General features: G+C 34.7%; 3 protein-coding genes and 1 pseudogene across 3 annotated transcripts; 2 read left to right on the top strand and 2 right to left on the bottom strand.

The window, feature by feature from the left end:
* Positions 1-2,683: 2,683 nt before the first annotated feature.
* Positions 2,684-6,749, top strand: LOC106328787 (DNA repair protein RadA homolog). Its single transcript, XM_013767298.1, has 15 exons — positions 2,684-3,376; positions 3,529-3,584; positions 3,676-3,734; positions 3,832-3,903; positions 4,167-4,250; positions 4,481-4,588; positions 4,792-4,854; positions 4,933-5,013; positions 5,177-5,242; positions 5,414-5,569; positions 5,783-5,860; positions 5,992-6,030; positions 6,122-6,204; positions 6,285-6,357; positions 6,449-6,749. Exons 1-15 carry the CDS (start codon positions 2,811-2,813, stop codon positions 6,614-6,616), a joined length of 1,752 nt encoding a protein of 583 aa, XP_013622752.1. The 5' UTR covers positions 2,684-2,810; the 3' UTR covers positions 6,617-6,749.
* A 2,148-nt stretch (positions 6,750-8,897) lies between these two features.
* Positions 8,898-12,021, top strand: LOC106328026 (elongator complex protein 3). The gene is made up of 9 exons (XM_013766377.1): positions 8,898-9,431; positions 9,754-9,823; positions 9,904-10,076; positions 10,197-10,371; positions 10,500-10,666; positions 10,736-10,955; positions 11,040-11,144; positions 11,519-11,671; positions 11,756-12,021. The coding sequence occupies exons 1-9, from the start codon at positions 8,956-8,958 to the stop codon at positions 11,912-11,914; spliced, it is 1,698 nt and encodes a 565-aa protein (XP_013621831.1). The 5' UTR covers positions 8,898-8,955; the 3' UTR covers positions 11,915-12,021.
* Positions 12,022-12,445: 424 nt separating this feature from the next.
* LOC106328928 lies at positions 12,446-14,964 on the bottom strand (annotated as a pseudogene).
* A 977-nt stretch (positions 14,965-15,941) lies between these two features.
* LOC106328926 (receptor-like protein 12) lies at positions 15,942-19,353 on the bottom strand. Its single transcript, XM_013767470.1, has 2 exons — positions 16,274-19,353; positions 15,942-16,161 (listed from the first exon to the last, which is right to left on the bottom strand). The coding sequence occupies exon 1, from the start codon at positions 19,299-19,301 to the stop codon at positions 16,278-16,280; it is 3,024 nt and encodes a 1,007-aa protein (XP_013622924.1). The 5' UTR covers positions 19,302-19,353; the 3' UTR covers positions 15,942-16,161; positions 16,274-16,277.
* Between the last annotated feature and the right edge of the window lie 7,456 nt (positions 19,354-26,809).

Genomic DNA, 26,809 nt, shown 5'->3' with positions numbered 1-26,809 from the left:
GCTATCATCAATAACAGAAGTTAGTGAGCTTAGAACTTGTAGAACATGGAATGTTGAAGCAACTGCCATGGAACATGTTCTGTGACGCAGCCTCTGTATTGCTCAGTGCTGCCAGCTCATGGGCAGATGAGGAAGTCAACCACTTGCCAACTGTGAGAGTTCTTTAGCGAAAACTTCTGATGAGCCACATTTACGACAGCTAGCTTTTAGAATACCTCTCCTGCTAAAAAGAAAAATTTATTTGTTAATCTATGAAGGTACAAAATTCAAAATGTGTAAGTAGAGTAACAAATTCAGGATATGAAAATACATATGCTGTGTAGACTACGGGAAGCATACATAAATATAAGAAGATAGACGACACTCAGGAAAACAATAAACAATAAAGGATTGTGGTGTCTTTTACCCTTCATATCCAAAAAGAATGCAAAGATTGCAGGAAGAATATTTTATTATATGGTGGCGTCTTTTACCCTTCATCCACTCGCTCAGATTCAGAATCTTCTCATGTTTCACTTGAAGCTTCTTCGCCAACCGGTTTCTTTTCTGATCTCTCAGTCTGGGATGTAGTGTAGACAACTAAATATTCCAGTAAACCAATGACTTGAAACATACAAAACAGAGATCTTGATGAGTTTTGTAGCGGAAAGCATTGTGAAATCAAAGTTAAGAGATGCCCTTGACCAGAGATCGTGAGGCAACAATTAATTTGAACAACAACTATCAATCTAAAATGAAAAGACTTGGTGAATGTATGTATTATCAAATCTAAACCAAAGCTTTTGGGATTAAAATCACCAAACGAAGATTATCTATCGTGGCGTAGACATCCTCGTCCTCCGTTGTAGAACAATCTGGCGCTGCAAAGAAACAATTTTATTTCATATGAAAATCCACACGATCTTTCAACCTTGTCGATGTGAAAGCATTCAGAAGAACTCACCAATTAATAGAATCTCCCTCTCTGCAATGACGACAGTGAAACTCAATCAGAATAAATCGGTTATAATAACTTTATAACCCCAAAATTAAGTTTTGGAGCTAACCTGCTTTTGACACAGAATGTGAGTTGATTGCTTTCACTCTGCATCCCTCTTTATATGAGTGATAGAGGGAAGTCGAGAAGGGATGCGACTCTTTTGAAAAGGGCAATAATGTGTAAAATTTATTGGAGAAGATGTAAGCGAAACTCTGAACGGCGAAGTTGAATGGAGTAATCAGAAAGGCCACGAAGGAGGAAGAAGTCAGGTTAGATTGTGTCAAAGCTGACATGGCATCTTAAAACAATTTGATTGGCTGGAATTAAATTGCATATGTGGACACTCTTAGAGCTCTAGCTCAAGAAATTTTAGTATTGTAAGATTTAAGGACAGATTAGATCAGATCGGTTCGACCGGTAGGTACAGTCTGCTTTTCGAAACACTTATTTTATCTCATATTCGAATTACTTGACCGAAATAACCAAAATTGGACTGGGATTCTCAGTTATTTGAACTATTCTTATATTTTTACGGGTTTTTTTTTATTTTACCGGTTTTCTAGAATTTTTAAATTTGAACCAAATTATACACAGATCACTGGATCTATTGGTTCAATCACGGATTTGATCGGATATAAAAACACCGTTTGAAAATCAAATAGTATCACAAAACAATCTTTTTAAAACACAATTGGATAAATTTAAAATTATTTTTTCTAAATAAAAATTATAAATTCAATCAAATTTTATCAAAATGGTAAAAAAATAAAAGTACTGGTCAAAACAATTAAATATTTCAAAAAATTAAATATATATAATTTGATGTAATTTTAATTATGGAAAATTATTTTGTAGATTATATTATAAAACTTAGAATATACATAAATACATATGATATGATAGAAAATTTAGAAAACGTCTTAAATATATTTATATTAAAAATATTTTTATATATTAACCCACTGTATATATATCTTTTAAAACTATGAAAATTGGATGCACAACAATCATATATACAATCTGACGGACCACAAGAGATGAAAATATAATTTTCATAGTAGAGTTCATATTTTACAAGGGGAAGAATTCAAAAAGAATATTGGTTTTCTCAAAGAATAATCTTGAGTTAATTGGAGGCTATTGATTTTATAAACTAATAAAAAGATTCTTCCATGTGTTTGGCTAAATTAAGATAAATATATAGAGTTTTTTATTTAGTAAAATAATTATATGAAGTGAAAAATTAAGTGACAATAAATGTAATATATTTTTAAATTTTTTATTTAAGTTATTATTTTATTCACAAAACATGTCTTTAAATTATTATTTTGGATATATAATTTTTCACCGATTGAAACTAAAATTAAAAAAAAAATTAGTAAAACAACTAAACCGAACGTTTAACGATATGCAAAACCCATTTATTTTACATTTTCGATTTTATAATTGTCACAAAGTTAATGTTGATTAATTAATAAATAAAAAAATGCACTATTATTATAGTAATATAATTATAATTATATTAGTGAAATTACTAAAAAAAAATACTATATTTTTTAATATTGAGGTTCCAAACAATTATACAGATGGTACTATGTTATCGGGCTTTCTGCAGATCGATATCTTCTAAACCTGGTCTTTTACGATGAAAATGTTTGTTGACAAAAAAAAAAAAAAAAAAAAAAGTGCGGTATTCAGAAAAAAAGTGCAGAGTGGGAATAGAAAGATGGGGGAAATGTGAAGGGGTCAAAAAAACATATTTGTGAAATTGGCGGGTTTCCCCAACCTCAAACCCTAACAAGCATAACTCTCTGAGATTTCTTTGTGGTTGATGTCAATCCCAAATATGAATAGCTTGAGATGCTTCTACACTCGAGCCAACTCTCTCCTCCTCCTCCGATCTTCCTTCTCTCCGGTCACGATCCCCGTCCGCCGCCTCTCCTCCGTTTTCGACTCCCTCTCCAATCAAACCGTCAGCTCCATCTCAGACGTCGATACAAAGACACAGGCTTCACCCGGAATCGCAAAAGGCGCGATTTCGAGCAGAGGAGAAGACAAACCGGAGGAGAAGCACAGAAGTGGTCGGGGATGGGATCCGGGTGAAGTGGTTATGAACAAGAAGAAAGGCAAAGTGAAGACTTCCTGGGTTTGTGAGAGCTGTGGGCACTCGGAAGGGCAATGGTGGGGAAGCTGCCGCGCTTGCAACAAAGTTGGGACCATGCGGCGTTTCTCTGAAGGTCCTGAGTCACGTGCAAGTGGTGGTGGTGGAGCTAGTGGCCGCGGCGGCGGCTCGGAAGGTGCTGGTTTGGCATGGTTACCTGAGCATGGAGTTGCGCAGCCACTCAAATTGAGTTCTGTTATTGATGGGATTACTCATCAGCAATGGAGAATTTCTTTGTATGTTCCTTTTTATTTTGTTTTTGTTACAATCTAGCTCACATAGATTTCTGATGATTTGATGTTTGTTGTAGGAGATATCATTTCTTGCGATGATAACCGATTTGAATGTTTATGTTTACATGATAGCGTTTTGTGTTTTTTTTTTTTAGGCCAGGACTGTTTGGGAATGAAGTTGGGAGAGTGCTTGGTGGTGGTCTTGCACCAGGTTGGTTGGTTTCTGTCTTCACCATATGATCCCTTTCCCTTCTTCAGTTTCTGTTTATCCAAAGCCCTCTCCTTTTGACTTACTATGGTAGGTTCGCTGATTTTGATCGGTGGTGACCCTGGTATTGGTAAGAGTACCTTGTTATTGCAGGTGATTAATAATGTTTGAATTGATTCTTTTTCTTCACCTTATTTTGATTAGTGGCTCCCTGATTCTCTCTCTCTCTTTTTTTCTTCTTAAATGGAAGATTGCATCTATAATTGCTGACGGGAATGATTTGGCCCAACCAGCACCCGTCTTGTATGTCTCTGGTGAAGAGGTTAGTTGTAGACTTGTAGTCACCGTCCTAAATATCCTCGCATCAGGATTCTGGTTCATACTCGTGGATTGCATGTTTTTATTATTGTCTATGCTGCTTAAGATGCTTTAAGTGTTCTTACTCTGTTTTTCTTCTCTCCTTTTGTTTCTTTACGGTAGAGATATAGTACTTTTAGTATGTTCTGAAGGATCTCATCCCATGCATTGTGTTGGCTTGATTACATGGTTCTTCATAAGTTCTTATTTGCTTTTGCACAACTGCAGAGTGTCGACCAAATAGGAAGTCGAGCTGACAGGATGAAAATTGAAACAGACGAGCTCTACCTGTTTTCCAGCTCTGATCTTCAGGTATTCTTTTTTTTTTGTGGATTAGTATTCTCTTATTGTAAATAAAATAAGTCACATTCTCTAAACGCCTAAGCAATGCAAAGGGTATGCGTTCCTTTTTGTGCTAATTGTTAATTTTCCTCATGCCAGACACCAACTCTATACTTTGTGATATTCTTAAGCCTTTAACTGTTTCTTTTAGAACATGGTAATTTGGAAGAAGCGAATCATTTCTTTTTGATTTATATCAGGATATTTTAACGAAAGCTCATCGGCTCTCTCCGCGAGCTCTCATCATTGATTCAATTCAAACGGTTTATCTAAAAGAGGTGACTGGAAGCGCTGGTGGTCTCACACAGGTTCAAAAGTTTTCCTCCTGTATTCGCTACTAAAATACTCTTCTAATTACTATGAGCAAGAAAGTTAAACCGTAGCTGCTTTTTGTTGCCTCCCATCTATAAGACCGACCTCCAGCATTCCTTTTCATGCGTATACTCTTACCTTAATTTGTTTCTGTTCGCTGAGAAGGTTAGTTTTTTTTGGCAATCTCTGTTGGTTACAGGTTAAAGAGTGCACATCAACATTGCTGCGTTTTGCTAAGAAATCAAATGTCCCTGTTTTCTTGGTGAGTAAGCCAATTGTTTCCTATATCTAATTTGAATATCTGGATCAGATCTTTTATGCAGACTAATTTCTGGTTTAGGTTGGACATGTTACAAAAGCGGGAGATATTGCAGGACCTCGTGTTTTGGAGCACATAGTAGATGTTGTGTTGTACATGGAGGTGATCCGTTTTTTTGTTTTCTGGTGTGTTGAGATATGCAATCATGATGATATCTTCTTCTTCAATAAATGGCACTCTGTAATTCTAATTATATTGCTTTGATTAGTCTGGTAACCTCTTTTCTAGACTATGAACTTGACATTTCTTTTCTTTCAAATTTCAGGGTGAAGAACATTCAACTTACCGCTTGCTTCGATCTGTGAAGAATCGGTTTGGGTCGACTGATGAAGTATGTATGCAAATCCTTGATATAACCACGTTAAACTAGTATGCCATAATGTTGTTTACAACTGTCTTAGTTCAATCATCTCATTTCCTTTATTATCTTATCTGTAAACTTATTTTTAATTCGAGTTCGAGATATTATGGAAAATAAATTCGTTTGTATCATCTTTGTCAGCTTGGAGTTTTTGAAATGTCGCAAGCCGGGCTTGAAGTGGTCTCAAACCCTAGTGGCATATATCTTAGTCAACAGAACACAGATTCAGATGTTTTAGCTGGATTAGCTGTAGCAGTTGTTATGGATGGATCTCGGAGTTTCCTCATTGAAGTTCAGGTAAATTAATTATTTTCTTATGCTCCAGAACTCCAAACTGCGTTTTGAAAGTCCTAATAGATTTTGCTTTTGTCAGTATGATGAGAGAATCATGACTTTTATTGGCCGTAGTATGTAGGTTCTTAATAGACGACAGGTGCTGGCCTCATCGTTAGCAGTCCCATATGTGTTGTAGTTCCTACTGAAACATTGATTTTTTTTTTCTCTATGTAGGCGTTGTGTGCGACTGGCTCAACAGTTTCAAGGCATGTCAATGGTGTTCAAGCAAGCAGAGCTGACATGATAATTGCGGTTAGTGCAACAAACGTCTTACATTGTCTTTGCTTGTCGTCCAAAAACAGCATACGTTTGGCACAGTCCCTCTTTACTTTTTCCTATTTAACGTTATCTTATTGTTATTTTTTTGGTCTATCATGTCACAGGTTCTTATGAAGCAAGCTGGACTTAGGATTCAGGAATCTGTAAGTATTGTGTCAGTATGCAGTATTGCCCTTCACTATCTTATGTGAATACTTAGTAGTGATAATAAAAACATAATTTTGGTATTTGTAGGGTATCTTTCTGAACGTTGCTAACGGGATGGCTCTCTCTGAGACTGCTGGTGACCTTGCAATAGCAGCAGCAATTTGTAGCAGGTGAGGCGTTGTTTACTACTCTTTGGTCTCTTAAAGAGTGATATATCTTGGTACTAGCTGCACGATTGTTTTTATTGCAGTTTCTTGGAGTTTCCAATTCCTCACGGTGTGGCATTCATCGGCGAGATTGGTCTTGGAGGCGAAATTCGCACGGTAAGCTTAATGTCATTGGAAGAATCAGCTGACTGTTTGTTATTTAGAATTTTGATGAAATGTGATTAAAAGGATAATAATGGTAATACAGGTACCAAGAATGGAGAAAAGGGTAAGTACGGTGGCAAAGCTAGGTTTCACCAAATGTGTGGTTCCCAAATCAGTGGAGAAGTCACTAAAATCGCTAGGTTTGAAAGAGATTGAGATCATTGGGTGCAAGAATCTGAAAGAGTTGATCAATTCTGTGTTTAGGGGATAATCAGAGTAATCAAACCTTTTTTTTTCTGTACTTTCTTTTTCAGCTCAGTACATTTAAGGGGCTTAAACCATATTCGGAGAGTAATCTATAATTAATGCCTTTGTGTCAAAGAAAATATATTTTATCTTCTTTCTTTTTGTCAAGTAAATTTCATTAATAGGTTTAAAGAAATACAAATGGATAAGATATTACAACAAAAATAGATATTGCCGAAAGCCCACTAAATAGACTAATAGAGAGATAAAATATGATACAAAAATTGTCCATAATGCCTAACCAATTAAGAGGGTCAAAGTTAGCATGAAAGCTTTGAAAATGTTAACATACATATACGTGCTGCAACACCAAGGGAGGTTTTTGTGAGGGTGGTGTACACGTGAAGCAAACCCGAGATATATAAAACACATGTGCATCTTTCCTTTATACTAAACGGTAACTCGTGTATATTTGATGCATGAACTAACTTATTATACTACACTATATCTACTAAATAAATAGTATAGAGAATTTGATACATAGAAACTTCACAATGTTAATCATTTCTAGGTTAAGAAAGAATAACATTAATGCTTCGCCCTGACAAAAAACTACGAGGGGAGGGGAAGAAGAGGTGAGAGAAGGAGGAGGATGAGGAGGAAGAGAAGGATACACCATTAGCAGAGGGATGATGGAGGTGTTGTCGGAGTTGATGAAGTAGGAGAAGAAATACCCACAAGAAGAAGATACAGTGGAAGGAGGCGAATAGACAATGATTGGCGACAGTGATGGAAGACAAGACGTGGAGCTGATGTAACAATAACAACTAGAATAGTACAACGCAACGTAACAGCTCTTCTTCTCCGATAGTTCTACGTATCCTCTGCTTCTTAATCCACATATATCGAAAAGTAGCAAAATTGTAAACCTAAACAAAGATATGAAGAAAAGTGACCAGACGATGGACAATTGTTGGATCCGATGATTATACGACGTGTGAAGTATCACTTTCCACGAATTTCATAAAACTTGTAAATGATCATGGGATAAAAGAAAGAGAACAAAGATCAATATAAATTTTGGAAAAAAATATAGTTTCAGAAGAATGAAATCAACGATAGAAGTGAGAGTGAAAATAAAACAGGGATGAAAGGTTTTTTTTTTCTTTATACATATTATACAAAGAATATCATAGCCAAAAAGTTGTTATGGTTATAAATTAAATTTTTGGTGTTGTTATGTGTATGCAACCCAATTTCCCTATATTATATAGTTTATAAATATTAAAATAATTTATCAAACATTATTAGGTTTCCTATAATTTTGACAATGCTTACCATAAGTTATTATTTATAATATTCTTTAGATTATTCTGTAAGATTATTCTGTAAGTAATATTAATTGGTTCTAGATTTATCTTTAATTTTGAAGAATTTCTTAAACTACCACATTCTTAATACTAATTTTTATATTTACCTTAATCATATTTACATTTGGTTTAAAAGAGGTAAACATACGCTTGTTATTCTAAGGTTAACTAATCTATACTTAGGGTTTAGATTCGAAGGGTGGATTTAGGATTTTAATGAATATATAAATAAATATTTAAAGTTTAATTAATGTTTAAAAAATACTTTCAAAAAGAATTCAAATTTTATATAAATAAAATTTTAAAGTTAAAATAAAAAATTAAAATAGTTTCAAAAAGAATTTTTGAATTTTGAAAAAACAATTCGAGAAAAGTTTCAAAAAAGAAATTTATAAAAAGTTTGAATTTAAAAACGTATAATTCAAAAACTAAAAAATATTTTTACTATTTTTTATTATTTATTTAAATAATTATTTATATTTATATACCAAATCATCGACCAATGAAATTATAAAAAAATTTCAAAAATTCACCGGGGATCGACGCATAAGCAAATGTCAGTAAGTGATTTCTCATCTAATCTATACAGAAATCTAATCTATACGAGGATATTTGACAAACACCACAGTGAAACTGTGCAATAAGTTGGAAGTATCTTATATTGTTATTATAAAGATAAAAAGTGTTTATTTATCAAACAAAGACAAAAAGTGTATATAGGTGAAGTTCTCAAGACAAGGGATTCAGATGTAATATTCTCTTCTCTTTTTTTATAAAAAAAAAACAGTAATATTCTCTTGTTTTTTTTATTAAAAAAAAACACTAATATTCTCTTGTTTAATTAAGCGAGAATTTGTGAAATAGCACAAAAATTAACCAAAAAAAGAAGTCGGAGCAAATAAAATGAAGAGCACAAAAACGGTGACGTTTAGAGAAGTCACTCACTAAACACAAAGTCAGAACCCGTACGCGATTTTGCTTAGGTTTTGTGGAGATGGCGACGGCGGTAGTGATGAACGGCGAATCGAAAAAGCAACCACGGCCAGGTCGCGGCGGCTTCGAAGGCCGTGGACTAACGGAGGAAGAAGCTAGAGTTCGCGCCATATCGGAGATCGTCAGCACGATGATCGAGCGCTCCCACCGCAACGAGAATGTGGACCTAAACGCGATTAAAACCCAGGCTTGCCGGAAATACGGCCTAGCGCGAGCGCCGAAGCTAGTGGAGATGATAGCGGCGCTGCCTGATTCGGAGAGAGAGACTCTCCTCCCGAAGCTCCGTGCTAAACCGGTCCGAACCGCTTCAGGAATCGCGGTGGTGGCGGTTATGTCGAAACCGCACAGGTGCCCTCACATAGCGACGACGGGGAATATATGCGTGTATTGTCCAGGTGGACCTGATTCTGACTTCGAGTATAGTACTCAGTCTTACACTGGATATGAGCCTACCAGCATGCGAGCTATTCGTGCCAGGTGAACCTTACTATTTGTTGCTAAGACTTATTATATATTGAAATTGTATTAGTATGATTCACAGAGTTTCTTACTAAGTTAAATCTTTGTTACCATTGTTGCTAAGACGTATTATAAATTGAGAATGTTTTGGACTGTAATTGCCATTGTAGATTTCTGATGATTTGGGAGATATTATGAACAAGAATGTAGACTGTTACTCTCTCTGATGGAATCTAATGGATATGGGATTCTTATATTGAGATTTTGAACTTTGAATGGTCCTTCTTTGTTCTGTTTTTGTAATTGACGATGCAAGTTTTATGTTTATTATTTGTGTTAGGTATAATCCATATGTTCAAGCAAGGAGCAGGATAGACCAGCTGAAGCGGTTGGGTCACAGTGTAGATAAGGTTGGAGTTTGATATTTTCTAATAATAATTATTTCAGTTTTCAGCGCAGATAGATGGTTTACTCGTGATTTGAATGACAGGTTGAGTTCATTTTGATGGGAGGTACTTTTATGTCCCTGCCTGCTGAGTACAGGGATTTCTTCATACGGAACCTTCATGATGCTTTGTCTGGACACACTTCTGCCAATGTTGAAGAAGCAGTTGCTTACTCTGAACATAGTGCAACCAAATGCATTGGCATGACGATCGAAACGTGAGTGTTGTTTGGATTAATGATCTATATCTAAATCATTTATTATATTTGGAGATCCTACTTTTTCATTGATCCATTTAGAGTGCAATAAATTTCTAATATGTTGTATAACTTATCCAGGAGGCCAGATTACTGTCTTGGACCTCACCTAAGACAAATGCTGACGTATGGTTGCACCCGACTAGAGATCGGTGTCCAGAGCACATATGAAGATGTTGCCCGTGACACAAATAGAGGTCATACTGTTGCTGCGGTAGCCGACTGCTTCTGCTTGGCTAAAGATGCTGGTTTCAAGGTGATTACTCTTTGATGAATATTTTTTTCTAATAGTTCGTCTTGACAGCTCTTTCACTTTCTATGTTTCTGTTCATTATGCAGTTAGTTGTTTTGTCTATAAACTACTTTGTTTTGTTTTGTTTATAGGTGGTTGCACATATGATGCCTGATCTTCCTAATGTTGGGGTTGAGAGAGACATGGAAAGTTTCAAGGAGTTTTTCGAGAGTCCGTCATTTAGAGCGGATGGGTTAAAAATATATCCTACCCTTGTGATACGTGGAACTGGCCTTTACGAATTATGGAAAACTGGGAGGTATAATGTTCGAACTTACAAGAATATGTTAGAAGGAAAAAAGCGCTAATCATGGTCATTTTTCTGCAGGTACCGAAACTATCCACCTGAGCAACTTGTGGATATAGTTGCAAGGATTCTCTCCATGGTACCTCCATGGACACGTGTTTATAGAGTTCAGCGTGATATTCCTATGCCTCTGGTTACGTCGGGGGTTGAAAAAGGAAATCTCCGTGAGCTGGCTCTGGCAAGAATGGATGATTTGGGCCTTAAATGCCGTGATGTTCGTACTCGTGAAGCTGGAATTCAGGTGCCAAATGTTTCTTTTTTTGGTTTGTTGTTTTTGAATACTGAATTTTCGTAACAAATATGTGCTCATATGGTCTGAGTACAGGACATTCATCACAAAATCAAGCCAGAACAAGTAGAGCTTGTTCGTCGTGATTACACTGCAAACCAAGGTTGGGAGACATTCCTTTCATATGAAGATACACGCCAGGTACGAGCTTCATAATCTCACATCCTCAAGTTTCATAGGATAGTACTGAGAAGGCTAGTGAAGAATCTACTACCCTATATTCCTGGCTTTGGTTAGGGGCTGGTTTATAAAGATCTCAGGCTTCTTCTCTCTCATTAGATACAATAAGTTATGTTGTATCTAAAGAATATAGATGTTTTTGATTTAAAGAAAAGGAAAATTATCAAAAGATTAGGTAGGACAGGGGGCTTGTTATCTTTAAACGTATCAGCATCTATTTTACTGTTGTATACAGTGAGTTTGTGTTTTTGATTAAATATAAAATAAGATCGTGTATCATACATAGGTGAACTTGTATCCTCAGTCTTAGTGTCATTATATCTGTGTGGACGCAGGACATTCTTGTTGGGTTATTACGTTTGCGTAAATGTGGTAAGAACGTAACTTGTCCAGAACTCATGGGAAAGTGTTCTGTTGTCCGTGAGCTTCACGTGTATGGAACTGCTGTACCAGTTCATGGTCGGGAGGCTGATAAGTTGCAACATCAGGTACACGCTTCAGATGAAATTGGCACACAGTCAACTATATGGAGGTGTTGTGTTGTGATTAATCGTTTGTCTAATAATTTACAGGGGTACGGAACACTTCTGATGGAAGAGGCAGAGAGGATTGCTAGAAGAGAACATCGATCTAACAAAATCGGTGTGATTTCAGGTGTGGGAACCCGACATTACTACAGAAAGTTGGGTTATGAATTGGAAGGTCCTTACATGGTGAAGCATCTTCTTTGAGATTCCTGTTGAACTACTAAAACCCCAAAATTCGTAAACGTTTTTGTTGAACTATCGACTGATTACCTGATGATCCTTTTTGAGTGTATTACTTTTGTTTTGTTTTATTAAAAAGGTTCATTATAGAAAGTTTGAACACATCAATTACTAAAATTTCCACAATAGATTCGTGTATTGTAATCTTATTATATACATATATATGTATATATATGTCTCTAAGAGCATTTCCAATGTACACCTCTATATTTTTCTCTAAAATAGAGATCTCTATTATAGAGGTGAAAATGTTCCAATGTATGTTTCTATAATAGAATTACTCTATTTTAGAAGAAAATATAGAGGAAAACTATTTTTTACCTCTATATTTAGAGGTAGAAATATCATATCTCTATATTTTTCCTTATAAATAGAAGAATTCTATTATAGAGGCATACATCGGAGCATTTTCAATTCTATAATAGAGTTTTTGTATTTTAAGAATGTAGAGATAGAAATAAGGGTGGGTTGGAGATGGTCTAAGGAAACGTGGTTTGTCCGTGTACAAAGTTTGTCGGAGATCACCACATGGAGCGTCTACATTGTCCTCCTATTGGTTTTGAAGAACCTCTCTCGGAGTGAGACTAAGCTTGAGCCATCGTCATCCGATCTGTGGGAGATTGTTCACAACACCTTCAAACACTCAGCAATAGTACTCATGTTCTTTTTGTGAACTTCACCGCTGAGAATCGATATGTCAGCTATATCAAGGACATGATCTGCCAACGCAGACTCGGTATAGCTACGGAGAGTAAAATCTTCCACAAAAAGTTCATCCGTTGGACGCTTTCTAGTGAACATCTCCAGCAAAAGAATTCCAAAGCTGTACAAATCCCCTTCTCTCGCTGGTTTGCCTCCCATTCCATATTCTTCACAATAAAAAAAAAGAAATGTTATGATAAAAGAAAAAGAAAAACATTAGAAAGATAACATGATTCAACATTCACAAATATTTTTACCTGGTGCTGTATAGCCGATGGTTCCTCTAACACCCGTGGAGCTAACTTGGTTGACGAAGGATTCTTGGTCAATGATCCGAGCAAGACCAAAGTCACTTACATGGGCTGTTAGATCATTATCTAGAAGAACATTGCTTGGCTTTAGATCACAATGAGCTACAGGGTCATGACAATGGGAGTGGATATAATCCAAAACAGAAGCCACGTCTATTGGCTATGTTAAGTCGTTCAGATAGCTTCAGCGGTCTTGAAATTGAATGATTTAATAAAGAGTCTTCTTCGACGTCCATTTGGTGGTGCAGCCACGTGTCTAGGTTTCCGTTGGGTATAAACTCGTACACTAGAGCTTTTAATTAATTTCCTTTGAAATCAATGCTTGAACAAGAAGTCACAAGTTTCACAAGGTTTCGATGCCTTATACCTTTCAAGGCTTCACATTCCGCCATAAAGCTCTTGGCTGCGCCCCTTGTTTGAGATTTAGAACGTTAACTGCAACAGCTTTAGACTCCGGACCAAGCAACCCTCTAAAAACAGATCCAAAGTTTCCTGAACCAATCAAATTTCTGGAGGAGAACTCATTCGTTGCAGCTCCAAGTTCCTCATAGCTTACCCTTTCGTAGAAAGAGTCTAATGGAGAATTCGACATCAAGTGGTTGGTTTTATATGCACTGTTTTTCTTTAAGCAAACCCAGAGCCAATAGTGCCAACAGAAGAGCCAATACCAACACCAATGAAAATTTTCTTCTTGTTTGATGAATGTCTTCTCGTCCTTGATACTACGTTTCGAGGGCATGGCTTTAACTTTAGTTCAGGGATTCCTCCACAAAGATTTCTATTACCAGATACTGAAAATTTTCCAGAATGTTGAAACACTCCTTTTGTTGGAACCACTCCTTCAAAGTTGTTACCAGAGAGATCTAAATTCTCTAACGTGGAAAAGTTGGCAAGATATTCAGGTACGTTGCCTGACAAATTGTTGTTTGATAAGTTTAAGTGTGTAAGTGCTCTCAAGTTTCTGATATCTGGAATAACTCCATCAAATGCATTTCCTCCCAGGTAAAGTTCTTCCATGTAGAGACAGTCACCTATTGTCTCTGGGATGTTACCATTCAATCTATTGTTTTCAACAGATAGCACAACAACATGTTTTAATCTTCCAACATCTTTAGGAAGAGGACCGGTCAGCAGATTACTATTAACAAACAATTGAACAAATGACTCCAATTGCATGATTTCTTGAGGTATGGTCCCGTTTAACCTGTTATATCCACTCCAAAAGTATAACAGAAAATGACAGTTTCCAAGACTCGGAGGAATGCTTCCTTCAAAATTATTGTTGACCAAATAGAGTCTCTCTAACCGACTGATGTTTCCGAGATCAGCTTGTACCTCTCCTGACTATTGTATTTGGAACCTCTCCCTCCATATTATTATATGCGATGGAAATTTTTTTGAGTGATGTTAGGTTTCCTAAAGATGTGGGAAACCTCCCAGAAAGATTGTTCTTACTAAGAAACAAAACTTCAAGGCTAGACAACGATCCTAGCTCTGAAGGTAAACCCTGTACAAGATTGTTTGATGTTAAATCAAGTGTCATCAATCTAGAGCAGTTATACAGGCTTTTTGGAACCCCTCCTTTGAGATTATTGAAGCTCATATTCAACTGTTGAAGCCTAAACAACATTCCCACCTCTTTTGGGATGGTACCACCAAAAGAGTTATCTTCAAGATTAAGAGACTTGAGAAACGAAAGATTACCGATAGCAGGCGAGATTATCCCACCAAGATCTAACCCTCCCAGGTCTAAATCTGTAACTCTTTTATGTTTGCGGCCACATGTAACACCTTTCCACTGGCAGAACGGGGTAGAGTGATTCCACGAACCCAAGGCTAGTCTATTGTTTCCAGAAACTTGAGACTTGAATACTAGTAATGCTTTTATATCAGCATTACCATCAACCGTAGGCGCTTCATTAAAAGAACTCGCATCCAAAATTTGGAATAAGATGAGAGTGTTGAATTGAACCCAAGTAAAAGAAACAACTTCATGATCATGCAAATTTCTAAGAGTGAAGTGTTTGCCTTCTCGTTCACACTTCACAGAAAGAGGGTTTTTAAGTAGACAACAATAGGATAAAAATTCCACAAGCAGCAAGTGTTGACTGTTGACCCAGGCTAAGTTTCAAACAGAGAAAAACAAGTTTTGGCCCAGAATGAGTTGTTTGAAGGTTATCTCAAATTTTTACGAATTAAGTAAAAAAATAAAATAAAAACAAAACAAAAACTAATATAATCTTATATAATTTATATTATCTCCAATTTACTATCTTTGTATTTCGTTGGTATGTTTTAGTTTGCCTTCGCAGAATGATTTTCGTGTGTGTTAAGAGGGAGAGAGAGCGCTTTTAAAAACTACTAGATTTAATTGTTTCATTTTGTAATAATTTTATAATATTAATGTTTTATATACACTTTTCTGTGAAATTGTATTCAAAGCATGATTTATTATTATTTTTATTTAAGTTTTATACAGTTATATATTTTAAATAACTAATATTTAGATATCTCTTTGTTTGTATATGTAAATGTATAAGTGTATTTACAAACATGTTTATATCATTTTTTATCATTACTTTAAAAAAAATAATATAAATTGTTTGATGAGTATTACTATTACACTGTGATAAATATTTTTGTTATAGTTTTTAGATGTCTCTTTATTGAATGGCATAAAAATCAATTTTATACGCACAAATTGCCAATTCAGTCCATTTCGGTTGGGTCGTAATGAATTAGATAGATATATGTGAAGAAATAGTACCTTCTTCTGACTGATCATCAATCACTTTCTTTTACGACTCTTCTAAGAACTTATTAATTTATAGATTATATTAAAGAAAGAAAAATAATCTTATGAAATGTATCATGTATTCATGTGTTGATATATTTGTTCTTAATTTGGCAGAAGAAATATTGATTTAGTCGCACCCACTTGGACAGAAGTATATCATTACATCTATGAGTTAATGTCCATTAAATAGGAATAAGTTTGTGCTTTGACTGCAGAGTTGTTCATTGTCCAATTACAGAGAACAAAGCAAGCTAAAAACAGAGTAAAAGAACAAACCAAGCTAAAAACAGAGCATACTAAAAACAGAGTAATGTATTCTTCCATAGCTTCTTTCTCAACAGTCCAGTTGTTTAGTTGCTTTATTCTCTTCTTTTCAATGATTCAACTTGGGTTTAAGAAGGCTACACAAACAAAAATAGCTCCATATGTTAAAGTTAACTTATTCTCATTAATCTTTGGTTTCTTCATTAAAAACATATAGTAGTCATTATTCACTGAAATTCAGAACATTACCTCTCTAACGAGTTGGTGTGCTTCTGCTTGTGTGTTTGTTTCGTCCAAAAGGAGTCGTGAACCACTCTGTTTTGTAACAAACCAATATGCATCCAATCGCTAATCCAAGTACAAATCCAATTGCACCTGCAATCCAACAAAACACATCTTCTTCTTCTTCTTCTTCTTCCTCTACCTCTAGCGTTTCATATGGTGGCGATGAGGGCGTGTGGATATCACTGCAATCTTCGTCAAGAGCAGGACCAAAAAGTCCTGAATTGTCTTTGAAAGAAGAGCAAGCCTGCCTTCGAAATTGAGTGCCTCCTGGCACTAGACCTACAAGCTGGTTATGGGAAAAGTTCATGTACGCAAGGTACGACAGTTTCCCTAACTCCTGTGGGATTTCTCCTGAAATATTGTTTTGAGAAACGTCGAGCGACTCAAGAGCTGTCAGGTTTTCCATAGATGATGGGATGTGGCCAGTGAAAGAATTGTTTGACAAGTTGAGCACGTGAAGCTCTTTCAATAACCCGATGGACTTTGGAATCTCTCCTTCGAGTCTGTTTCCGGAGAAGTCGAGTGCTGTGTAGATCTCTAGAATGCGGACCAGCTCCATCTTTATCCCTTTATTCATCAAAACCATGGAATCATGGTAATAACCTTCCCCAATGTAATTTAGATTGGACCCATCTTCGTTCGTCTCACTCTCACGTGATGACATTTTCCTCCAGTTCACAAAATAATCTGATGGCAGAATCCCACTGAAATGATTATGTGATATGTCGATGATCTGCAGCTTAAGGAACGCGGCTTGATGGACTGGTCCATGGAACGCATTGGAGCGTAGGACAAGAACTTTCAGCTCTTGTAGAGAATTCAACCAGAACGGAAACGTGTCATTGATCATGTTGCTTTCCACGTTTAGAACTTCGAGAGCGGAGAAATTGACCAACGATCTCGGAAGCTTTCCAACTAGTTGGTTATGACCCACGTCAAACGACCTTAGACTTTCAAATGCATTCCCTGGAAGACATCCACTAAGACGATTCTGACGCACGTTCAGAACTGAAAGAGTACTCTTGAGGTTTCCCATACAGAGAGGGATTGAGCCACTGAAGTTGTTGTTCGATAAATCGAGGGTTCTTAGAGAGTGCAACTCACATACGAGAGAAGGAACTTCTCCGGAGAAATTGTTATTGGAGCCAAACAGGTGCCCCAGGACAGATGATAGTTTGCGGATCGTTGATGTTTCAAAACCAATGAAAGTGTTGTTGGAGAGATCCAAGTAACCAAGATTTGGTAGCATCCATAACCAACCAGGAACTTGGCCTTTAATCTCGTTGTTGGAAATGTCCAGAGTCTGCAGTAGTGTCTGTGTTCTTAGAAGCTCTGGAAATTCGGTAATACCGCAGCCTGACAGGTTCAAATTACTTATCACTACCGAGGGAAGAAGATCTGAAACCGTAGTTTTGTTTGTGGCTAAAAAAACATGGTTTCCTGAGAGATCTAACAAATCGAGAGACTTGAAACATGACAAAATTGCACTCAAGTCAATCCTAGGCGTTGCCCTCAGATGGGATAAGTAAAGACGTTGGAGCGACCTGAGAAGCGAGAAGATACTAAAGTCAACATGGGAGTTCCAATGGGAGATGTCGAGCACCTCAAGATTGGCTAGCTTGGAAATGGAACTCGGGATTGGACCCTTAAATTTATTACTGCCGAGGCTTAACACTCGTAGCTTAGATGATGGTGAAGATGTATTCCCAAACTTGAGAGATCCTTCGAGTTGGTTATTTGTCAAATAAATAGATGTCAGAGCGGGGAGGTTGAAGAGAGAAGAAGGGAGGGGTCCAACGAAAGCGTTGTCATAAGCTGAAATAAACTCCAAGTTGGATAGTGAAGTAGTGATGTTTGGAGGAAGAGTTCCAGTGAATCGGTTGTTGGAGAGTGACAAGTGGGATAGCTTCGTCAAATTTAGTAGTGCAATAGGAAATTTACCACTGAGCTTGTTGGAATTAACAACCAAGTTGGTCAACTGGTTCAAACGTGAAAAAGAAGATGGGATTCGACCAACCAGACTGTTCTCGCAACAGTCGAGAGAAGTTAAACGAGAGAGCTTTCCAATTGAGGATGGGATTTGGCCTGAAAACTGATTATGAGAAAAATGGAGAGAGGTGAGATGAGAAAGGTTTCCAACCGAAGAAGGTATTTGATCTGAAAACTGATTGTCAAAAAGTTGGAGATAGGTGAGATGTGAAAGTTTTCCAAGTGAAGACGGAATCTGACCCGAAAACTGATTACTAGAGAAATCGAGAGAGGTGAGGTGTGAAAGATTTCCAAGTGAAGTTGGAATCTGACCTGAAAATTGATTATCAGAAAGACTGAGAGACGTGAGTTGTGAAAGGACTCCTATTGAAAATGGAATTTGACCAGCGAAATGATTAGAGGAAAGGTCAAGAAACGTGAGATGAGAAAAGTTTCCAATCCATAACCGAATCTGACCCGAAAACAGATTGTTCGAAAGACGGAGAAAGGAGAGACGAGGAATATTTTCAACTGAAGGTAGAATCTCACCCGAAAAACGGTTATTGGAAAGAGAAAGAGAGGTGAGACGAGAGAGTTTCCCAATTGAGGACGGGACTTGACCATATAAATAATTATTAGAAAGGTCCAGAGTTTTAAGAGAAGGAAGGTTTTGAAGCCTAACAAGACTGGTATTGGAATGAAACCGGCCGTGGAGGCAGCTGCAACTGAGGTCTAGCTTGATCACATCTTTAGACTTGGCATCACACGTGACACCACTCCAATAACAACAGTCGCTGTTATTTCCCCATGACTCTGTCTTCGGATATGAGCCTACTATGCGACCGTTAATATTACAAAGCTTCGAAGAAGACCTCCGAATCTCAAACACTTTCTTGAATTCAAGAAGCACATTCCTTTGTCCCGGACGACACAAGTGTCTTGCTGTTGTAGCGAACGCAGTCACGTCTTGAAATTTGAAAATGAACAAGACGAGAAAAGAAAGTGTCATATGGCTAGTACTCATTGTGGACCAAGAGCCTATCCTTCTTATTTTATGCTAGTTTTAATCTATTGAATATCAATAGTGGAAAAGAAGGGTACACTGAAACATGTCATGGCCATCTCTTTATATACACATAGAAAGTTTCCACATAGGTAAATCCACCCAGCTTCACTAACAATCGTGTCTTCTCCCCGAAGTGTTATTCACGTTGATCGAAGACGATGCGCGTATTGGTGGAGTTGTATGTCAATTTCCACAAAATTTGCTTTTACTTTTTGTTTGTCGGGTCATTTTGGTTTAAATTTTTAGTAACTGATTTTTTGAAGGGTCTTTGTATTAAAATATTTGTTTTTCTTACATTGCAGCTGGAAAATAAAAAGATATAATAATAATAAAAAGAGGCCAAAACCGTAATAGATTGATACAATTCCAAACCGATCGGTTTAGTATACAAAAGAGATGAACCGAAAACAATCCCTGGAACCGCACACCGCCAGCCACGTCAGCTAATGTCGTCGCACCACATGAGATTCACTGACCACGAACCGTAAAATGAAACATCTTCCACCAGAGTGTTTGACGAGAAAGCGAGAAAGCTAGAGGAGAGAGGGACAAACATCCCACCAAAACAGAGCACGCCGGAGCTTCTCAAAGAACAAGAAAAGAAAAAAAGGAACGATGACGGAAGAAAATCACACAGCAGGAGTGGCTTCGTCGGTTTGGAGAAGGTGTGTGGATACACCAAAGCCGCACCCCACCATCACCAGAAAACCCTAATATCGGCGCTCCGCCCGCCATCCTCAAAGCATGCATAAGCAAGGAGGGGAGAACCGGTGGACCCAAGATGTAGCGGAAAACCCCAACACCGCCAACTCTCCTTCTAACTAAAAAAACCACCTCCTAATGGAGGCAACAAAGGAAGGCTTGGGTTGTCACGGCCTTGGATTTGACCCCATAGAGCTACGCCGTGAAGCATGGACCGAGAATCAACGACCGCTGACAAAAAAAGTGTTTTTGCTATTTTGGTGGAAAACTATAATTTTTTGAACCTTTTGAGAAACTATGTCATAATTATTTATTTGTAAATATTTATTAGAATAATGGAAAATTATTTATTTATTATTTTGAACATGTTCATCTCCATCCAAATGCACTAATTAAACTCATTTGGATGAGCCATCGGGATGAATTTCATTTTAGGCTAAAATTTTAAAATTCATTTAGATGATTTCCATTTTAACACTAAACGAAAATCAATTTCATCTCTATTCAGATGGTCTTGGATGGACAAACGAACAAGCCTTTAATATGCCATAACTTTTGGACCGGAATTTATAATCAAACACTATAATTTATGTTTTCCTTTAAGTTTTTTTTTTACATCAACGTAAACAGACTACTAAGATTCTGCCAACCAAACTAATTAAGGTCTCTATATCTATATGGATAAATAAGGTAGATCGATTTTGTGCACCACGTGCAAGAATATCCACCCTTAAGTTTTGAGTCTTAGGTACGTTCTAGAGATGAAAAGTAGCAAAAATATCTTTTGGACTTCTTTTAGGTGTAAAGAAAAACAGGTCATTCTTCTGGTTCCGGAACCATCTTCACAAACTGAAAAAATATGTAGCAAACATAATGTTAAATTGTCGAATATTTTTCATGCATTTCATCGTCCAAATTAATGCTTCCAATTCTGCCTGCAAGAGAGACTAAAAATCTCTAATGTTCCTTGCAAAATACTCTACCATCTTTGTCTTGAAAATAAATCTTTGTCTTTCCATGACGCATTTGTATAGACCACCTTCCAAAATAAGTCGGGATTCTCTGTGTCTCCCCCATTTCTTTGAGATGGTTGCTTATCGCATGTATTCACTTTTCCCATTTGTGCGTCCTTCCAAAGTATAGCCTATGTCTCTGTCTCTGCCACCTGATCCTTATCAAACCCACTAAACATTTGGCTTTCCTTTAAGCTTTCTGTTTTAAGTATATTAGTTAGAATTAGATGTAAATAATTTTGAAATAAACAAATCTCTTTGATATCAAATTTCCTAGACGACGGCCATCTCTTCTAGATTACTAGGTCGAAACCCACACTCAGGTATTATAAATTATATACCCAGGTAGTGGAAGTTCCCACATTCCACTGATATAGTTATATGCCAAGTTAGCGAAAGTTTCAACATTCAAGTAATATAAATTATATATTATGTAGTCTATGTTAGTGGAAGTTTCTTAGTCAATTCCTCACCAGGTTTGGGTCAATTCCCAGATAATGTTATTATACGTAGATTATTAGATACAAAAAATTTCAGAGATTTTATCAGAAAAAAAAGTTTATCAGAGATTATACATCAGACTATTATGATATCTATGGAAATAACCCATTATCCCATGTAATATTTACAAATATAGCACTACAAAAAATGAAAAATTAAATTTTTATTAAGGGTAGTTTTGTAAACAATGTTAGACTCTGCTATATTGATTAAATCTGTTTTCAAACAGTGGAAAACAACTATATATTTTATCACGAATGAAAAAAATTGATTTTGAAATTATAGACTTGTTCTGTCATCCAATCTGCATTTTTGAGGTTCGTCAAAAGATAGGCACGAACGATTATAACGATTATCTCTGTCATTTTAGCGCAGCTGATCGTCGTCCGAAAGTTTGAAAATAGTCAATACGCCTCTGAAACTATGGATATAAGGGAAAAGTTTAACCATTCAAACCAAACCAAAAAATAAGATTCGGTTCGGATTTGGATCTTATCAATTGCCTGAATGGGTATCCGAATTTCTATATTAAACTATATATTTATAAATATTAACAATATTTAGTTTTTAAATAAATAAATAATTTAAAAATATTGTTTATAAGCCGAAATATTTTAAATTATCCCAATTATCCAAATGTTATCCGAAAACCCAAACCAAAATCTAATATTTAATCCGAAAAAAACTTTTACATTTTTGAACCTTAATTAACTAAAGAACAGGAACCGTGAAGCACGCACCTCCGCACACACCTCCGCACCGTGAAACATGGAAAGACGCTTCTTAGTCATGATCCAATTTTTACAATTCAATTATTGTTACTGCTACGATTAAATCACCATTCACCAAGGCGGGGATAGCAAGTAATTAAACAAATCACTTATATATTAAAAAAGAAGCATTACAATTTTTTTTACCTATACATGTGTCAACACTATGATTCTTAAAATTACTAGAGAATTAAGTTTGTCCATTTAACATATACAATATTTTTTACTAAACCAATCAAAATAAATTGTCAATGTACAAAATGTTATTTTCCTTCTTTTCTTATATAAAAATCTACGGAATTACCTAATATGATTAAAATATATATATTGCAATTAATGATTTTGATATTTATTGTAATTAATGATTTTGAATAATAAAGATTTGGTAATAATTTTCATATCCTTCATCATGTTTGTTTAATTTTATATTATTAAAATAAATTAAGAAATCATATTCACCATATAATAAAAATTTATATTTTTGTATATGTTATGTTTTGAATTTTTAAAAACGACTTAAATTACTAAAATAGTTGAAAGTCTCATATTTAAAATTTTGTGATCAATAGTTAAATTTTTTGTTATAACAAGATACAAATGATCATAAAACTATATGAATAGAAATTCTCATTTAATATGTATTCATATTAAAAGTATATATGTGTTAATACTGCTTAAATTAAATTATATACCATATAAAAATAAATATTTAATTCTTAAATTTTCATTGAACAAATATTGAGAATTTGATATTTTAATTTTTAAATTTTTATTTAATTTTTAAATATGATTATAAATTATTAAAATTATTAAAAGTCAACATTGAAATTTTGATTTCCGCAGTTTAAATTTTTTGTTATTAAAAATGCAAATGATCATATAATCATATGAGTACAAGTCTTATTTAATAGATAACCATATTAAAAATGATAATATATATGCATGTTAATATCATTGAAATTTAACTATATACCATATAAAATAGGTAAACATGATTTTTCTTATTTATTTACCCTAAAAATTTGTAAATAAAAAGAATGATTATTCTGACTTGTGTTTTCGTGCCAATTTAATTATATACAGTAGAACTTCTATAATTTAATACTCGATAAATTAATAATCTTTATAAATTAATAAATTTCGCTGCTCCCAATTTGGGCCGATTCAAAATTTGATACAAATCGATAAAATAATAAGATAATAATTTTTTAGAAAATTCTATGTAAATATATGGTCCCATTAAAATTAAAATTAATCATTTATATATATATATATATATATATATATATATATATATACATATTTTATATAAGTAATAAAATTATTATTATATTGTTTGTTTTATATTCACAATAAAATTATCTTTATATATTCTTAACACTTCATTCATTTTTGATGAGATTTAGTAGTATTATATCTAAAACTACATTTAAGTTATATGCAATATATATTATATACACCAAATTATATAATAATTTCAAAAAATAACAATTAATGTGTATGCACTAAAATCAAATATTTTTCTTATCTTAGAATAAAATATCTTAAAATAAGAAATCTAAATAAGGAAATTTTTGTAAATTAATATATCTATAAATTAATAAAATTTTAAAGCCCCAACATTATTAATTTATAGAGGTTCTACTGTATGTAATAGTTAATTTCTCTCAATTATTCAATATATATTTATTATTTCTTATTATATAATATGTAAAAATGCAAAATAAATAATAGTGTATGTACAAAAATTTGTATATCAAATGTTCGTTTCGCGCAAGGTGTGAATCTTAACCTAGTTTAACTTGCCCGAATCTTAATCTATAGTTTAATGTAAAACATATATTTCGTGAAAAGGATTTTGATTTTATGAGAGCATTCATATTGCATAGGTTTTTTAACTTTAGGTTTTTTTACAAATTTTTAAATAGTATTTAGAAGAATGAGTATCTCAAATGTTAATACACTCATCCAAAAATATTTTCGAAATAGCTGAGATACTCAATTTTTTATAAGTGATATTGATTTTCTTAATTTTTTTTTAAAAACTCGAAGTTGAGATGAGAACCCATGCAATATGGTTTCCCTGAGATTGTTTCTTTAAGGTCACCTCCATTATTGAAACTTAGTTTGAACCGTTAAAAAAAAATTGTGGTCCAGCGTTGTCACATGTCGCTTCATGATTGCATAATATGATTGTTGAGGATGAACGAGATAAATATGCACATAATTAGACTATTTATGATCAATCTAAGCCAAGTGATTCGAATACACCACAACCATTTTCGATTGAAGTGCTATCAGATTTTGCAAATCATGTGCCTGATAGATCTGAATTATGTAATTCAATTATATAATTGCAATCAGATCTAGTCAAACGCATATAGACAAAATTTGGTAAGTTTAATGATTAAAAATAATTAAATTTCTGTGTGACTTAAGAGCAACATTATTGGTAGTCCCAACATTGGTCTTTAGTGTTTTTGGTGTGGGGTCCACCACCTTTTTGCTAGAAACTTTGCTCAAATGTCCCTAATTAAGTAACGTCCTAAGGGTTGTCCCTAACTGTTTGCGGATCCCACTGACACGTGGCGGCCCGCAATTAGTTCATATTTAAATTTATTTTTATTTTTTTTAATCAGAAAACAAAAAAAAAAAAAAAAATTTAAGGACCAAAAAATGTCCCACCTGATAATCATGCTCTAAGAGTTTTATTGTTTGTGAACTGAGTCTATTGTATTAAGTTATGTCTTTTATTATGTGTGCTCGGTGTCTGTGTATTTTTTTTTAATGTTGGCTATTTTAATAATAACAAGTTTCGTATTTTTGAAAATAAAATTAGGTAAATATCCAACTTAAAAATGAAGATGTTCTTAATTTTAATTATTTAAATAATATTTTTTTTGGAATTATTTTAATAAGTAAGATAAGTATATAAATAAAATAAAATTTATTAAATGTTATTTTATTTTAATTTTTAAGTTAATTACGATCAAATTATTAATATGTAATTATTATACTGTAAAAAATAAAAATCTTACAATATTAAAAGGGGAATATAAAACCCTTTGAACTATGCCACATCAGCATATTAAATCAACCAATGAGAGAGTTTCAATTTGACAGGTCACTTAAGCTTTGTCGACCAAATCTTAAACGGGACATTCCTGTGGGCTTTATATTTTGTTTTTGTTCCTTTGGTACGGGCCTGTATGGCTCTTTAAAATAAAATCGATAACGTAATACATTGCTCTTCGACTTCCCTTCCTCAACACTTTATAAATCGATTAAAAAAAACTACAGAAGAGTCACCACAGAATATGAACAGCTCTTCCTTATGCTTTTTTTTTCATTGGGCGCCTGTGATGAATGAAGCTACAATCGGTATTCATCCTTACCCTTTGCCTCCGTAAGTCCAGTCCGTCTACGTCTCTTTCATCATCACTAGAGCTTTCTTCGGAGAACTGGTAAGAGATCTAAACCGTTGTTAATTGTTTTACATATTCTTATAGTTTTTATATCTCCAGATTCGTTTTGTGATTAGGACATAACTATTCTTTAGCTACAATAGAGAGCTAGAGACAATAATTGATTGTTTTAGGGTTTGAGAGTCTCCACTTCCATAAATCAGTGAAGACCGGGCTGATAGATAAAGTAAGCAGATGATTCCTCACGCTTTTTATTATTTTTCAGAGAAACTTCTAAGAATTTCACCAGTCAAATTCATAGCGAGGAGATCCTACCAGCCAAATTCAAACGTAGACCTTCGAGTTATTCATGCTTTTCATTGTTCTAGAGTTATTCGTGTTGCAAAACCGTGAAGATTGTGTCATAAAAAAAATAAACGTGAAGATCTCCATATCTGAAGTGAGGTACATCAAATGCTTTACCTAAATTAAAAAATATATATATATATATATATATAAATATATATTTCATTTCTTATTTTCATGCAATTTCAGATTTGTTTTCACAATGATACAATCAGTCATCCTCGATTTAGCTACTTTTGGTCTCATCATCATTGTATTCTTTCATAACTCAGACTCATATACGTTTTTCAATTTTTTAAAATTCTCATTGATTCAGGCAGTCACAACGCACAGTCAATGACAGAGAAGCGAAGAAAAAATGGTACTTGCAAATGCAATATAGGAAGCCGAGCATATATGAAGTTTGTTGAAGTTAGACATGAGGCAAAATTACCAAATAAGTATAAGCACAAGGATGCGAAAATAAAGACAGTAAGGAAGGGGAAGGATCACAATCAAAGAACCATCAAAAAAATAATAAGAGAGGAAGGGCAAACAAAACGGCCACCGTGGTTGAGAAACACAACGTGTAAGAGAATGTTAGGCTAGAAGAGTTTCAATCTGATAAATAGAGTTAAGTGTATACTTGTAGTTAAAATCTTTTATTGGAAATGTGCTCCAACCATGATAATTTATTTGTGTTTTTCCACCTCAATCATAAATTGTTTAAT

This window comes from Brassica oleracea, chromosome C3 (assembly GCF_000695525.1).
Source record: "Brassica oleracea var. oleracea cultivar TO1000 chromosome C3, BOL, whole genome shotgun sequence".
Lineage (NCBI taxonomy): Eukaryota > Viridiplantae > Streptophyta > Magnoliopsida > Brassicales > Brassicaceae > Brassica > Brassica oleracea.
This window is presented reverse-complemented; position numbering and strand designations above follow the sequence as displayed.

Coding starts and splice junctions, on each gene's coding strand:
- LOC106328787 (XM_013767298.1), top strand. CDS start 2,811: ATGTCAATCCCAAATATGAATAGCTTGAGATGCTTCTACACTCGAGCC. Junction 5,014..5,176: donor ATGTTGTGTTGTACATGGAG/GTGATCCGTTTT, acceptor TTCAAATTTCAG/GGTGAAGAACATTCAACTTA. Junction 5,570..5,782: donor GTTTCCTCATTGAAGTTCAG/GTAAATTAATTA, acceptor TTCTCTATGTAG/GCGTTGTGTGCGACTGGCTC.
- LOC106328026 (XM_013766377.1), top strand. CDS start 8,956: ATGGCGACGGCGGTAGTGATGAACGGCGAATCGAAAAAGCAACCACGG. Junction 10,077..10,196: donor ATTGGCATGACGATCGAAAC/GTGAGTGTTGTT, acceptor TAACTTATCCAG/GAGGCCAGATTACTGTCTTG. Junction 10,372..10,499: donor CTAAAGATGCTGGTTTCAAG/GTGATTACTCTT, acceptor TTTTGTTTATAG/GTGGTTGCACATATGATGCC.
- LOC106328926 (XM_013767470.1), bottom strand. CDS start 19,301: ATGAGTACTAGCCATATGACACTTTCTTTTCTCGTCTTGTTCATTTTC.